Raw genomic sequence first — 17080 nt, 5'->3', positions numbered from 1 at the left:
CTTAAGAGAAATGAGCAGCCACTGCAGGGGTTTAAGCAGGGGAAAGACATCATAAGTTTGGCTTGTAACAAGATCACCCTCCTGATGTAGAGGAGATTACAGAAGAAGCAAGTGTAGTGAAGTTAATTATACACATACAAGAACTGTCCACAGCAGGATTATCAGTGAGAGCTGCAGAGTGAGGTCCTTGTTATTACTGTGCTCCAGAGTCTTGGGTTGGCAAGAGTCTGGTTCTGGAAGAAATGATTTCCTTAAGCAAGTACAGTAGACTGTAGAGATAAGGATGTACTCTGAAGTATAAAGGTTTGGGTTCAGACTCCAACTCTGTCACTTACTAACATTGTAACTGTGGTCAAGCTACTTAATCTCTCTGTGCCTCAGTTTCCTTATCTGTAAAATAGAGGTAATAGTAGTACCTATCTTATAAGGTACTACTTATAAGGTACTACTTATAACTTACTTATAAACTACTTATGCTTTATAATGATAAATTAGTCTTCATCTACCTAGGGCACTTAGAACTGTATCTGGCTTTTAATAGGGACTGAATAAGTGTTTGCTATTATTTCTAAGCAATACTATTACTTTTTTTGTCCAAAAGCAGTCACACTTGCTCTCATATGAGCAAGGACTTTTTAAAAATATTTTCTAGTATTTCTTATGTTTTAGAAGTAAAATGTGGTTATATTTAAATTGTTTTCTTTAAGCTTTTACTTGTAACCACCTCTAGCCAAACACCTTTTAAGAAGGCTGACCAGTGGGGTACCTGGGTGGGGGCTGTTGGTTAAATGTCTCACTCTTGATTTCTGCTCCAGTCATGATTTCAGATTGGTGAAACTGAGTTCCATGTTGGCCTTTGAGCTAGTCGTGAAGCCTGCTTTAGATTTTCTCTCTTCCTCTGCCCCTCCCCAATCCTCTTAAGAAAAAGAAAGGCTGACCATTGAACCCCCTTTCTCTGGGATCCATACTGCCTTAATGACCCAGATAATTACTGCAGTTTTGTCAGCCTCTCTCCCACAGTGTGACCCAAACTTTTTTTGGCTCTAGACCTAACTGGGTCAAATGAGATATTGGGACCAAGAGATTCTAGCTTAGACCAGTTGTCCACTTGGGTGAGGAGAAGTAAAGTAGAAACTGCTAGAGGAAGGTAAAATGCAGAAATAAGTAAGCTAAGAGAAGAAGAAAGTGGACTTCTTGATTCCCCACAAGGTTCCAGTCTTTGGTCCCTGCTTCTTTCTAGGCTTGACATCCAAATCTTCCTTAGATTCCATAGGATTCCGAAAGAAATTCTCATTATTGCTGAAGCAATATCAACTATTTTTGTTTCTTGTGACCGAGAATACCACCTGATACAGTCGCTTCCAGTAGTGCCCATGAGGAGATGAATATGAAAGAACTTGGGAGAATGTCCTGAGGGAAGAGGCAAGGGATGATGCAGCTAGCCAGTACCTCTTTGTTTTCCACAACGAGGGTTCTCTCTGGCTTCTCACAATCATCAAATTCTGGTTGCCAGACCACTTCTTCCAAGTCCAGATCTAAAATAATTTCTTGAATCCTTACATTTTTTTCCTTCACACGTGCAACTTCAAACTCTTTTTGTTTATATGCAGCATCAAACTCATGGTTGAAAGCTGTTTTTACTTTGTAAATGACATCCTAGAATATCAATGTGACACTGAGAACACATTGCATGTTATAGATCTTTACTGGTAACATGGTCTTACAGTTTTAATTTTCCTCCAAAATCACCTTATAAATCATCAAGAAGTTAATATTTCTAAAATACAGTTTATAGTAAGTCATTTATTGGATCAATAATCCACAGCCACATCCTATCATGGGTAAGATTAAGGCAATAGCCTTAATCACAATCTGCTTTCTGAAATGTAAACTATAATTCAATTTGCAGGTATGTTGATAAATGCTGAAGCAGGTGATGGATACCTGGAGATCTTTGGGCTATTCTCCCAACTTTTGTATATGTTCTAAAAAATTCATCATAGAATATTTAAAAAGCAATATGTGGTATTTAAATTGGGAAATGACTTTTCTTTGAAACTGTGTTTGGGGGAGATGTGGTAAGGAAAGGATGGCCTATAGAGATTGGACAATTTCTCAGAAAAGCACAACAACACACAATATTTTTCCTCTGTATAGTCAGGTCATTCTCAGGTAGGAAGGGGACCTAAGTGGGCTAGCCAGATCAGCCAATTGCCCAGGTGGCAGTGGGTTCAATTGGATTGCTCCCACCTGTGCGAGTGAGTGGAATGATGGTCAACTCAAAGTAGCCTTTATTTTACCATCAGTGTTCAGTCTATATATCTATCCTACTGAAGATGAAGCCATAAAAGTAGGTAGAAAAATGAACTTAACAGCTAACACCAGAATTTCTCTTAGGCTGAAATTTACCTTCTTGTAGGAAAATGCCTTAATTGAACAGCAGAAAGGTGAGACACCGAGGGCATGGGTCAGCAAAAGCTGAGCAACAAAAGTGATATAAATGCACAGGAATTTCAGGGCTTAGAGGAGGAGAAGAAAAGAGAAGAGAAGAGAAAAATAGGAAGAGAAAACAGAGTATCAGGATAGGAGGTTGGAACTCAAATTGCAGATTTGGTTGGAGGACTTTTAGGAATAGGAACTCACAACATTAAATTTTGAACCATCCACATTGGTGCAATCTCAGTCACTGGATTTTCAAAAACCATTGGTAGGTATATGTATTCTGAGACTGACTTGTTCAGTGGAGAGTAAGGAGTAGTATCTTAGAGCTTGTAGGATGCTGTACCTTATTCCTGACACCCACAAGAGAAGTTATGGAAATCTTAGAAAATGGTATTTCCTTGGATTAAGGGGATAGATAAGCAATCATATCTTGATCTTACAAGAGGTCCTAATGGACATCTGAGTTACCTAGAAGACGGCTTTCAAGGATCACATTTATCTTTAAGCTTACGGAAGATATAAGTAGATGAATGGTTTGTTTGTGGCAGAAAATTTTTTTTTTTTTTTTGTGGCAGAAAATGTTATCATAGAACCCAGTCCAAATAGATGAAAGCAACTCTTGTACACAAGTTCTGTTTGAATAACATGGACACTAGCCATCTGGATACTTCTCTATGTACCTTAAAGACATCATTTGACTGGCATTAGATTTCAATTTGAACTTTTACAGGAAGCCTCATGGGCCATTTTAGAGATTTTAGAGGATAAAGAAGAAATTCACTTACTTTCAGTAATATAATTTGGTTGATTTTCTCCTCTCTGGAATGAAGTTCCAATTGGCTTGACAACAAAGAGGCATGTACCCCAAAATCAGTACTCAGACTGCCAAGCAGGTAATTGGGCAAGTTGGCATTTTTTACTGCTGTATCTTCTTCTTCTTCCTCTTCTTCATCCTCCTCTTCATGATGCTTTTTAGCCAAGGTGATTGTAGACTGAACCTCTACAATTTCCTTCCGTAACTAAATATAGAAAAAGGTGAGACAAAAGTTATGCAATAACAAGAATTCTCTAAAGGGCAATTTTGCAACGACTTAATTATTTCAGTCATTTTAGATGTTAAATTATCTTGCCAACAACTGAATTCAAAGTGATGGATGGATCATGAAACTCATGCAGAAGAGTTAAGCTCTGGAAACTGAGAAACTGGATAAGTCAAAAGAGTGAAAATTGCCCTTGATACTATGTAATATTTATATTCCTGTCAGGATGACAGCTACTTGTAAATATTTTGAATCTTTCTTGGTACCTAAACATTTAAAAATATATCTTCTTTTCATGTTTACAAATAAACTTATTCACATAGGACTGGTGAGTATCTGTTAAGAATTAAGTATGCCTTCACTTTATGTTTCAGGAAAAGAATGGATGCAAGATTCTGGTGAAACTACATTGATGGGGCAGTGTTTTTCTAGCAGTCTGAAAGAGATTGTTGCTGCTTTGAAACAAACAAAAAGCTGGAATTGCTCCAGGAAAACCATAATTCTACCAAAACAGATACTTGTTCATCTTTGGTCAGTTATTTAAAAATATAATTCCTCATGATAAAAGAAGATAAAAAGGTAGGGTAGACAACTTCTGACCAGAACAAGAACAAAACCTCAAATCTCATTTTTTAAAAGTATGTCCTCCTACTTGAGGGCTAGCCAGTATTGTATAAGATTATAGGTTTCTTGATTTACCATGCAGATTTAGCTCCTATATTTATTAAAATATATTCTACAAATGAACAAGGAATGAAAGTATAAACAGTTTCTAAACTTAAATTGTATCCTAATTCAAATCTGTATGGAGATCCTAAAATAAAACACATTTCTTATATAAACACATATATATTTAAAATTGTACTTTAAGACACTCTGTTTCAATCTTCTTTTGCCACAAAACTCTCTTTAATTCTTTCAATTCTTCATCTGTGCGTTCTTTCATTGGAAAGTTCTCAACCACGTAGGGCATGTGAAAGCACTTGGAAAAACAAAAGCAAGATGAGATAAATTCATTTGTAGTACAATTGTGTGTATCAGAGGTGGAGTGAGGGATATTATTGCTGATTAAAATTAATTCACAGGTCATCATGCATGAGTGAAATTGACAGTGGGAACTTTCTTTAAAATAAAATAATGTAGATCATTAGCACCAGTGTAAACTTTAGGTAGAAATACTGTACTTTTGTAAGAGATTTATTTCTAGAGCAGTGGTTCTCAACTAGGAATGATTTTACTTGCCCTGTTCCCATCTTCCCCAGCCCTGCAGGGGCATTTGACAATGTCTGGACATATGTCTGATTTTCACTAATGAGAGTTTTGGATGCTACTGAGGCCTAATAGATAGAGGCCAAATCCATAAGATAATCCATAAGACAGCCCCCACAGCAAAGAATTGACCAGCCCAAAATGTGCCTCTCTTATGAATAATGAATAATACTTAATCACAAATACGTAGGGTGGCCATATTTTTCATTATCCAAATGAGGGGGGCAGCATATTTGAAAGTGAGAAGAGTGCTCTTAATTATTATTCTAGGACCACAGGCATAGGCTGGGCCTTCTGGTCACCCTACACAAAGAGGAAAATTGTGTTGGGAGGAGTCTCAGTGAAAAAGGATTAAAAAACAGACATATAGAGGATGCAGGTAGAACTGTAACCAGTATTGTGTCTAGTTTTCGATCTGTGTGGAATGCGAGTGAAATGGCCTTTTGGAAGAGATAGATCGGAAGAATGAATGCAGGTAGTTCATAGGGAAAAAGAAAATCTCAAGAGACTACTGGTGTGGAAGCTTACAGGAATTGAGCAGAGAGGAAAAAAGGATAACAAGAGAAAGTTGTGCAACTAGTGGAATTCGGTACAAGGAGGGCAAAGCATGCTCTGACTGTTTTTCCATGTATGCACTTTCTTAAAATTATTTAAAAAATTTTTCTGCCATGAGACTTTCAATGAAAATTCTCATCAGCTAAGGTGCTAGGCCTGGAAATATGTCTGTTACCTTAAGAGCTCGACCTTTCACAGCCATCGAGTTCCAGCATTCTTCTTTAATAAGTTCAGCCAAATAGGCCTTGGCGAGGTTATGCATCTCTGCATCTTTTCTTATCTTGCAGAATGTCGATGAAGGGGAATAATAAACATGAATATGTGGCGTATGGCTGCACATTTTTTTCAAAGATTTTATTTATTTATTTATTTATTTATTTATTTATTTATTTATCTATTTATTCATGAGAGACACAGAGAAAGGCAGAGACATAGGCAGAGGGAGAACCAGGCTCCCCATGGAGAGCCTAATGCGGAACTCGATCCCAGGACTCTGGGATCACGACCTGAGCCAAAGGTAAGCGCTCAACCACGGAGCCACCCAGATGCCTTACGGCTGCACATTTAATGGCTACCTTCTTTCCCTAACACACGGAGCTGCCCTATGCTGAGATGCATTTTGGGAGAAATACTGTCCTGTCTCAAGGACCTTTCCTAAAGTTTAGTCTGGTGTCTTGGAACTCCATTCCTTGGGCACTGGGGTGTCAATTCAAACACCTCTAATGGCAGGCAGGTCCTAAACATGAGCCAGGGTGGTGTGAGGACAGTTGCATGGCCATAGTGGGATGGATAGTTAAAATGCTCACTATCACAGATCTGGCAGGTTGGTGCAGGACTGGGAAATGAACCGCTGTGCCGGGTCTTCCTGATTTATTAGAGAAGTTCAGAAATGTGTATTTTTTTTAAAGACTTATTTATTTATTCATGATAGACATAGAGAGAGAGGCAGAGACACAGGCAGAGGGAGAATCAGGCTCCACGCCGGGAGCCCGACGCGGGACTCGATCCCAGGTGTCCAGGATCGCGCCCTGGGCCAAAGGCAGGCACCAAACCGCTGAGCCACCCAGGGATCCCCTGGTGCAACTATTTTTTTTTAAATGCAACTATCAGATATCTAAATGTTGGCTTAATTCTTGTCAATGCATACTTGAAGTGTCAGTTTGTGATCTCTGCCTTGGGGTCACTTAATTCATCTATTATTTATGTCCACTATAAATAATGCTCCATTACTCTTGGGGATCATATGCTTGACCTTTTAGAAACATATGGTACCTCAATTAGTTTTATCTGATTAAGTAAGCCAATTGTTTGACCTTTAAGTGATTAAGAATTGTTTTTTAAAAAATATTATTTATTTATTTGACACACAGAGAGAGAGACAGTGGGTGCACAAGCAGGCAAAAAGAGAGGGAGAAGCAAGCTCCCCACTGAGCAAGGAGCCCAACGTGGGGCTTAATCCCAGGACCCTCAGATTAAGACCTGAGCCAAAGGCAAACACTTAACTAACCGAGCCACCCAAGCACTCAAAGAATTCTTGTTTTAATGGAGTTTGCTAAAGACCTAATATGAAAGTGAGGACCAACAATTTTTAGGGTCCTTAGGGTCCTTAGGGTCCCCTTTAGAACCTCTTTTGTATTTCTCTTTGTTAGCAGAATTATCTACAAACTAGCTAAGAATAATATCCCCCGGATTAGAAAATGTCATAGTTGTTCATTCAATCATTCATGTTTGTTTTATTCATTGTCTGATCAAAGGCTTTGTCTAATTTGCATTTAATTTCTTTTTTAGCCATTGGGTTAATGGCTAATAAAGTTTTAAATTATTTTTTTCTTAAATAAACAGCTGTTTTGGCTTGTCAGCTATCAGAACCTGCCTGATTCCCAGCCCACCAGCTTTTTCCTCTCTTCTGCTGAGGCTGTTTGATCAACCCCTCCAGCCTCGGTCCCTAATTCCATGTTGAGATTGTCATTACTGGGCTTTGGTCTTTTTGCTCTGGTTGAGATCCTGAACTAGGGCTAGCTAATAGCCTGGTCCCTTTAGGACTGGGCTCCCTGACTGGTGGGTACCACTAACTCTTCCCAGGGACTAGTGTCCTCTTCCCAAATGTGCCTGGGTTTGTGATGTCATCTGCTACCACTGTTCTATCCTGGACTGTCTGGTTCCACTATCACATCCAATCTGGGGCTAATATTTTTTCAAAGCCCAGAGCTCAAAAAAGGTAATAATGTTGGGGAAACAAGCACGTCACGAGCCTTTCTCTGTACCAAAACCTGCTCAGAAGATTAAGAAGGCTTCTGGAAGAATATGCAAGAATCTGAAAAGCAGCAAAGAATATCTGGAACAGAGGCATGGGGTGGGGGTAATCAGGGTGGCTTTATCAGTGGTCTGTAGGTCAGCCGGCCAGAGGAGCAGGTTTGTGAGGATGAGTGGTCACACATGAGCTTGGAGGCAGAAACAACATGAGTGAGGATGAGGTTAGGCAACCAACCCAAAGTTAGTATGGAGTGGTCAAGCTGAGCAAGCTAGGAAAGCCTCATGCCAGAATGGGAGGAGGCATTCCAGGCTTGGGTGAAGCCAAGGTCAAAGGGGAAAAGCACTGAGAGTGCTTCCTGGATCTTATCCAGGTTGTGAGACCTTAGCCAAGTGATTCTAGGTCCAAATCCTCAGTTTCCTCAAGTCAGGACAACCACCACCTACCTTTTTGGATGGTTGCAACTATCACAATAAATAATTCAAAATGGTCCTAAATTGATGCCTATTTGTTATAAGAAAATGGGATCATTCCTAATAGCTTTCTGTTGAGTGTAACAAAAGCCAAATTCTTTACCATGATGTTCAAGGTCTTCAGAGCTGGCCTCTGCTCCTACCTCATTCCATGAAACTCTCTCCTGTCTACTGTGCTTCTGCCCTCCTGGCCTTTCTGTCCTGGAATACTCTAAGCCATTTCTGCCTCAGGGCCTTCATTCATGCTGCTCCCTTCATCTGCCATTCTCTTCCCCTAACTTTGCATAGCCAACTCCCTTTCTCCTTTTCAATCTCAGCTGAAATGCCTTTAAAGTGGTCTTCTTTGACCACAGAAGTAGATGCCTCACATCTATCACAGAATTCAGTTTACTTTCATTATACAATATAGAGAGATTTGTTTAGGGTCTGTCTTCTCCGCCAGATCAGCCCCATGTGGGAAGGACTTATCTGTCTCAGTCATCATGTTTCCAGCACTGACAATAGTGCCTGGCATGTAATAGGTGTTCAATAAATGTTGCAGTATGAATGAATGGATAGATGAATTTTATCTTCTTAAGGTAAATTTTACCTCCTTGAGTCAGTCTATTAAGGTCCCCTTGGTTCTGATTTTGTTATCTTATATATTTAATTCTCAGCCTCATGTCATTCACTAATTTGACAAATATGCCTCATTTCTGTATCTTTATCCCAATCATTAATTCACATATTTAACAGGAAAGAGTCCTGGAGCATATGATTGGAAACCTCTTCTAGAGGCACCAAATTATCAGCCTTTTTTTTTTTATATAGTTATTTAACCAATGATAATCCACTTAAATGTTCCTGAATCCAGCCATATTTCCTCTCTTGCTTAGAGAAAAATGTTCTTATACTTGCACACTCAAAAAATCAAACATACTGTGCAGATTACAAAGGAGGTAGCTTAAGAACATTCTGTGTAAAACACAATTAGTGGCCGTGTTCAGCAGAGATGGGAGCAAGATGGCGATTATGGGCAGGCAATATGGGCTTATTTTGCCAAAGAAAGCACAGCAGTTGCACCCTGTTTTGCAAAAACCATCAGTGTTTGGGAATGATTCTGATGATAATGATGAGATCTCCATGAGTGAAAGCCTTCAGAGGGAAGCTACTAAGAAGCAAGCAATGAAACAGACCCAACTAGAAATCCCGAAGGCCCTTGCAGAAGATTCCACTGTATATGAATATGACAGTATTTATGATGAAATGCAGAAATAAAGAGGAAAATAATCCCAAATTGCTTTTGGGAAAAGACCAAAAGCCCAAGTATATTCACAACTTACTAAAAGCCGTTGAGATCAGAAAAAAGGAACAGGAAAAGAGAATGGAAAAGAAAATACAAAGAGAACGAGAAATGGAGAAGGGAGAGTTTGATGATAAGGAGGCATCTGTGACATCTGCTTATAAGAAAAAACTGCAGAGAGAGCTGAAGAGGAAGAAAGAAAGAAAAGGGCTGCTGCACTCGAAGCATGTTTGGATGTAACCAAGCAGAAAGATCTCAGTGGATTTTATAGATACCCATTAAATCAAGCAGTTGGTGAAGAGGAAGTACCTACATGCAGCTTTCATGAAGCCAGGTCTGGGATAAAGGAAGAGAAATTAAGGGGTTATTCTGATGAAATAAGTTCAGAGAACAGAATAATACCACGTGAGAAATGCAGTCTCCAAACTGTTGTGCAAGTAGGGGAAAACCCAGATGCAGACAGTGACTTTGATGTTAATAGTGAGGATGATGAAATGGAAGAAAATAATAAAGTGAACTGCAGAAGAAAATAAAAAATCACAGACTTCTGATGGTGACTCCAAGTATCAGAGGCACTCACTTTCTTCTAGTGAAGAAAGAGAACATGGTATCAAATGCCATACAAAAAGGTCCAAGTCAAGAGTTCATGAGAAAAGGGAAGATCAGCACCAAGAGAGACAATCCAGGGATCATGAGAACTATTACACCGACCGTGATTACCGAAAAGAAAAGAAGGATTCCCATAGGCACAGAGAGGCCGGTCATAGAGATTCCCACTGGAAGAGGCATGAACACAAAGATAAACTGAGGGGAAGAGACCAAAGAGAAAGAAAAGACAGAGATTGGAAAAGGGAGAAATACTCCCTAAGAGAACAAGAAAAAGATAGACAACGAAATGAACATGACCGACACAGTGAGAAAGAAGAGAAGGAAGAGAAAAGCAAAGAAAAGGAAGAGCATATGAAAGGAAAGAAAGATATGAAAACAGTGATAAGTACAGAGATAGAGAACAACAAGAAATAAACGTTCAATTTTCAGAAAGAAACCAAGACAAAAAAGAAAGCAGCCCAAATTCTAGGGCAAAGGATAGGTTTCTTGACCGGGAAAGATCCAATAAAATGAGAAATATGGAAAAGGACAAAGAAAGAAACTCAGAGAAACCCTCCAGTTCTGAAACATCACTGGGAGCAAAACACATACTCACAGAGGGATGTCAAGAGATGGACAAAGAACAAGAGAAACCACATGAGGTGGGGAACAAGATTGCAAAGCAAAGCAATGAAGAAACTGTAATGTCAGCTAGAGACAGATACCTGGCCAGACAAATGGCACAGGTTAATGCAAAGACGTATATTGAAAAAGATGATTGATAACTACCCAGATAGACCTGTGAAAGCACAGAAGATTATAACTCCTGGAACATGCTGAGTGAAGGTATAAAGGAGTGTGTTAACAGTGGTTGAGAGAGTATTTTTAAATATATTTCCAAAATTTATTTTTGGTTTAAGTAAAAAATAAGTCCTTTTATCTTGGATATTTGAGTGAATTGATACATATTTATTTAATTATCAATACCACATTCTTGGTTGTATTCAAACAACTTCAAGAGTGTTAAGTCCCCGTAGTTACTTAATGAGGAAAATGGGCTCCACTATAGCCATTAAAAAATAATTCAAACAACTCTCCTAATAATGTTGATTTTGTTGCAGGAGGTATTACTTTTATAAATACTGTATTCTAGATAAAAATATATGGATTTGAACAATAAAGTAGAGACTGTTGCTATACTTTGTGTTCTGAAATTTGTGTTAATGTATAAAATAGGAATCATACATCTTGTCTAGTAACTTTCTAGCTCATAGCATATTTGGCTTAAATGCAAATAAAAATAGTGATGTTTGTACATTAAAAAAAAACACAATTAGGACTTTTACCTAAAATAAAATCCATATGAGTAAACAATGTAATGTGACCACCACAAAGAGATGCAAAAGTTGGAGTAATAGAAGTATAGTATCTAGATAATTGGAGGTTTCAGTTTAGGCTTTTCTCTAAACTGGACAGATAATAATTGGAGTTCTTCTGTGGATGCCATACCCAAATATAATGAAATCAGATGGAAAATGCATGATGATGATGAACCTATCAAAACTACATTATATGATGGCCATTGGAGCTGGGATCGCTAGCATAGATGAGAGAAGATACATAGGGAACATAGTAATTGCTAATCTTCTATATTTTCAGAGTGGCCATGGAGTAGATGATGCTCAAAGGGTATAAAAATCAGTAAATAAAGGGAGAAAGATTTCAATTGTAATTAAGACAGGGCTATTGGCACCTGGGTGGCTCAGACAGTTAAGGGTCAGACTCTTGATCCTAGCTCAGGTTTTGATCTCAGGGTTGTGAGTTCAAGCCCTGCATTGGGCTCCATGTGGGTGTGGAGCTTACTTTAAAAAAGAAAAGAAAAAAGAAAAGAAAAGAAAAGAAAAGAAAAGAAAAGAAAAGAAAAGAAAAGAAAAGAAGCTCTTAAACCAGAAGGTCCAAAGTTGGCATAAGGTGGCTGAGAGGATTTCTAAAACCTTTCAAACATATGGTGGAAAATGGTTGGAACAAATGTCATGAGAGGAGACAAACATCAGATGTGTGGCTGGCCTAGACACTCTTCTTTCCCCTAACTCCCAAATTTAATAATTTTCTAATTTATTCCATTTATATACACTAAGTTTGCTTTATTCATATTGTACTGAAGAAGTTTTGGTTTTATTCACATTATCCTAGAAAAATTCTTCCCATTTTCTTTTTACTTCTTTCATTATATTTCTTTATGGTGCTTAAATTAGATTTTTCTATACCTTTGCCACTTCTTCCTCATTTTCATCATGAAGCCTTTCCAGTTCTTCAAGATCCAGGCCAAATTCTTTTTGGTCTAATTTTGCAATATTGTCCACTGTTTCATTTTCTTCCATCATAGTCAGAACCTGAATTTTCAAATAAGAAAGAATGACAACAATTACAAAGAATTAATCTTTATAGACATGCTTTTCTGAGTCTCTTTAGACAGCAGTCAATAAAAAAGAGATTTTATCTAAATGAAACTATCAAGTAAAACATTAGATTATGGGCTTATTGTGGTTAAGTTTTCAGATTTAACCCTTAAAACCTCATTCATCTAAAAACAACAAAAGTGTGTAAGTTCATTGCTCCATTGAAAGAAATTAAGGAATTATTGATATTTGGGTATGCTGATGGTATTGTGGTTATGTGTTTTAAGAGTTCTTATTTTGGGGTGCCTGGGTGGCTCAGATCCTACCCTTGATCTCAGCCCAGGTCTTGATCTCAGTGTTGTGAGCTCAAGCCCCATGTTGAGCTCCATGCTATGTGTGGAACCTACTTAAAAAGAGAGAGAGAGAGAGAGAGAGAGAGAGTTCTTATCTTTTAGAGGTACTTACTTAAATAGTTAAAGATCAGGAGAGGGGATAGTGGGTAAAGGTATAGGATGAAACAATGTTGGCCATTGGGTTTATTATCATTTTATTATTCTCTCTCCTTTTATATATATTTGAACATTTTAAAAATAAAAATTATCTTTAAAAGTTTATAACTTCAGAAAATTCAGGGCCAAAGGATACACATTGTAACATATATAACAAAGTATTAATATCTTAAATATATAAAGAGTGCTTATAAATCAACAAAAAATCACAAAATATAATAGAAAAATTGAGCACTTCACTTTCAAAATGACTGACTGAGAATGGGCTTTAATATCATTCTTTCCTGCCTCAATCCATAAAATTAAGAGAAAATAAGTGTATAATAAGTAGATAAATCTATTACTATAATTAAGAGGGAAAAAAGGATCCTTTAATACCATGGACACTGTAACATCTGAAAGATGAAAATCAGATGGATCTGAATGATACATGATGGTCCCAAGTGCCCACGAGAAAATATTTAACAAATGTAGAAGCTATACCAGATATGGGGTAACCTAGAAGTAGCTGGTAGAGTGATTAGTTGGAGGTTCTACATCAGAAACAGGCAGTTGACAGAACCTGCATGTATATGTACCACCACTTGATAAAACTCTTTGGGTCCCAGTAGTAATAACAGGGGTGTTTGCTGCCAGGTGAAGGGAAATGGAATAAATATTTGGGTGGGAGGGGGCAGCCTGGTGGCTCACTGGTTTAGCGCCGCCTTTGGCCCCAGGTCGTGATCCTGGGGACCTGGAATCGAGTCCGGGTCGGGCTCCCTGCGTGGAGCCTGCTTCTCCCTCTGCCTGTGTCTCTGCCTCCCTCTCTCTCTCTCTGTCTCTCATAAATAAATAAATAAAATCTAAAAAAAAATATCTGGGTGGGAGAGATAGGGCAATAACAAGAAGTGTGTCAGAGACTAGAAGGAATTAGAGAATATCTCCCTCTGCCATAAGTGGCCAAGCCACTTCCCAACACTATCTACCCCTTCTCATTTTACTGAAAAACAGATCAGAATACCTGCTGACTTCAGAACTCCTACAAATCTTCCCAAGCAGGTTCAACTGGTGTAGTGGAATTATAATGGGGCATGTCAATTTTAAAGATAAGTATGCAATAATAAAAATAATAACAGACTACCAATATTTTGGGGAAAACAAAGCCACTGAAGAGAGACAACAAATTCAATAAACAGAAGGCTTGTTACACAGAGTTAATTAAACAAGAGTAGAATTTTACAGTAACTAGAGATGCAAAATGTTGTATCTCATAAAAATAATCACAAGATTATAGAACTTAAAAGTTTGATCTTTGAAACAAAGAAATTCTGTAGATGGGCTGAATAGCAAGATGGACACAACTGAAGATAATTAGTGATCTGCAAAAATCAATTAAGAATTCTGCTGGGTATAACCAAAAAAATAGAGATGGAAAATGTGAAAGAAAAGTGAAGTCACTTATATGACACACCTAGAAGGACCTATAAATAATACACATCAGAAAAGAGAATAAAGAGAAAGGGGGGACACAGGGTTGAAAGAAATAACATGGAAGAATTTCTAAAAACATAATGCAGCATGAATACTCAAGACTGAAAAAGCATAACTAGTGTGGTCCAGGCCTAGGTCTAGACACAGAAATGTCATAAAATTTGGGGCCTGGCTGGCTCAGTTCATTAAGTGTCTGCCTTTGGCTCAGGTTATGATCCCAGGGTCCTGGGATCGAGCCTGCATCAAGCTTCCCACTTACTGGGAGTCTGCTCCTCTCTCTGCCCCTCTCCCAGCTCATGCTCTCTCTTGCTCTCTCTTTCTCCCTCTTTCTCTTAAATAAATAAGCTATTTTAAAAAAAAAGAAATGTTGTAAAGCTTCGGAACCAAATCTGAAACATTTTTAAAGAGGAAAAGAATATTGCAAAGTAGAAGAATCTAATAGAAGACCCACTTTAGCAACACTAGATGCAAGAATACAATGGGTCAATAACTTTGGATCAAATTTTTGAGTGAAAGAAAAACCTTAAATCTGTAATTCTATAGTCACCAAACCATCATTCAAGTGCAAGGTTAAAATAGAGTCATTTATAGATAGTCAGAGATTCAGAAAATTCACCAGTACCCATACCTCTGAAAAGATTATTAAGGATATACTAATGTCAGACGAAGTGGGATAGAAAGACTTAAGTCTAAATAAGAGTTACATGTATTTAAGAGTCTTAAAAACTGGCGATTTAGAGCTATAATTCCAAATAATATCCATTGAGAGAAGGTGAGGGAAACAGAGAAAGCTGAAAAAGTAAAAAGTAACAATAACACAATGATCTTGTCTTATCTGGAGGGTGGATATGGTATGATACACATTAAACCAGAGCTTCTCCAACTTTAATGTGCCAATGAATCACCGGGGGTCTCGTTAAAGAACAGATTCTGACCAAGAGATTTAGGATGGAGTTAAGCTTCCAGGTGATGTCAATGCTGCTGTGTTCTTCCATTGACTAGGAAGGTACCAGGTGATATAGAAAAATAGAAAGTTAAGCATGTAGGTTGGAATTTTTATTTTACTTTTATTTTTTAAAGGTTGTATTTATTTATGCATGAGACACACAGAGAGGGAGGCAGAGACACAGGCAGAGGGAGAAGCAGACTTCATGCAGGGAGCCCAATGTGGGACTTGTTCCAGGGACTCCAGGATCACACACTGAGCTGAAGGCAGATGCTGAACTGCCGAGCCACCCAGGCATCCCGGGTTAGAATTTTTAAAATAGAAATAGAATTATGAGTCCCAAAATAGTTTTTAAAAAAAGAACAATAATTTATAAATGTATGAGCAATCCAAGAAGACAGAAAGAGGGAAAAGAAAGGAGTTGAAAACATGTTAGATAGAACACCAAAAATAAAATGCAGGAATAATATTAAACATACCAATAATCACAATAAACATGGCTAATCTCACCTGTTAAAAAGTTTTGACAGGATTTACAAAGAAATCATCCAGCTGTATAATGATTAGCAGACAAAAGAAAGTTGTAAATAAAGGAATGGAGAAAGTTGTATAAGTACGTGAAATATATAACAAAAAGAAACAGCAAAAAACTTAATATAAAAACCAAAATGTAGATTAAGAACATTGAGAGTGATAAAGATAGATATTTCATAAGGATAAAGGAATAATTTATTGAGGAGATCTGTTGTGTACATTTTGGCATCTAACATAAATACTGATAGAAAGACAAGGATAAATTGACAAATTGCTAATCATATCCTAGAAGATAACAGTTCAAATAGTAAACACATAAATATGGATATAAAGTACCTGACACAATTAGATTGATCTAGTAGGAAATTAAAGAACACTGTACCTTCCCCTACTCCTCCACTCCACCCCCCCCCCCCCACCAAAACAACAACAAACCAACCCCAGAGAATAAAATATTCTTTACAAACATACATGAGATAGTCACAAAAAGTGACTGGATACAAGACTACAAAGAATCTCAACAAGCTTTATTACTGACCGCAGTGAAATAAATTTCAAAGTTAGCAAAAGAAAGATATACAAAATAATCTATAATAATATACAAGGAAATTTGAAAATTGAAAACAGAAAAATGCATACACTTTTCTAAGAAACCCTTTGGTTGATGTGTTCAAAATGGAATTACAAATGTTTACAACTAAGGAAAGATGAGAAAATTACTTGTCAAAATCAATGCAATATAGTGAAAGTGGTACTCAGAGGTATATTTATAACCTTTCATACACTGGAAAACAATATGAAAGAAACCACTTTTCAATTCAAAAAAGTAACAAAATGAGGACAAATAAACCTGAAGGAAGTAGGGAAGAACAAATAAAATTCTAAATTGATAAAACCCTAAAGTGGTCAAATGTATAGGTATAAAATTATATGTTCTTATCATAATAGAGTCATCAATAAAAACTGTACTATATTAATAAAATAGAAACACTGTTATAAAGTATATCAAGATAAAAGATAAAAGGTATAAATATACAATTAGGAATAAAGAAAGAGCTATAACTGAAAAATAAGAAAAGACTTGAAATTAGAATATTATATAAATTTATTAAAAAAAGAAAAGAATATTATATAAATTTATATACTTTAAAACCTAGATTAGATAGAAAATTTTCTAAGAAAATGTAATTTATCAAAACTCTATTTGAAAAGAAACAAAACTTGACAAGACTAATGACTGTAGATAAACTTGAAACAAAGAAAAGAATCAACTCCTGTAACAGAAATTAGGCACAGATGGTTTCATACGTGTGTGTGAATAT

General features: G+C 37.1%; 2 protein-coding genes across 2 annotated transcripts in view; one reads left to right on the top strand and one right to left on the bottom strand.

Moving 5' to 3' along the window:
* CFAP43 (cilia and flagella associated protein 43) overlaps positions 1-17080 on the bottom strand; it is a 112074-nt gene that overhangs the window by 24702 nt on the left and 70292 nt on the right. Inside the window, exons 20-24 of the mRNA XM_041744950.1 lie at positions 12168-12293; positions 5482-5586; positions 4348-4464; positions 3228-3461; positions 1450-1656 (exon numbers count right to left, since the gene is read on the bottom strand). Coding sequence (XP_041600884.1) covers positions 1450-1656; positions 3228-3461; positions 4348-4464; positions 5482-5586; positions 12168-12293 — 789 coding nt within the window. The remainder of the gene's footprint in view (positions 1-1449; positions 1657-3227; positions 3462-4347; positions 4465-5481; positions 5587-12167; positions 12294-17080) is intronic.
* LOC121485006 (nuclear speckle splicing regulatory protein 1-like) lies at positions 9033-10682 on the top strand. Its single transcript, XM_041744951.1, is given in 5 exon segments — positions 9033-9283; positions 9285-9484; positions 9487-9842; positions 9844-10273; positions 10276-10682. Coding segments are annotated over 5 exon segments (1644 nt in total).

The sequence above is a fragment of the Vulpes lagopus genome, chromosome 2 (assembly GCF_018345385.1).
Source record: "Vulpes lagopus strain Blue_001 chromosome 2, ASM1834538v1, whole genome shotgun sequence".
Lineage (NCBI taxonomy): Eukaryota > Metazoa > Chordata > Mammalia > Carnivora > Canidae > Vulpes > Vulpes lagopus.
This window is presented reverse-complemented; position numbering and strand designations above follow the sequence as displayed.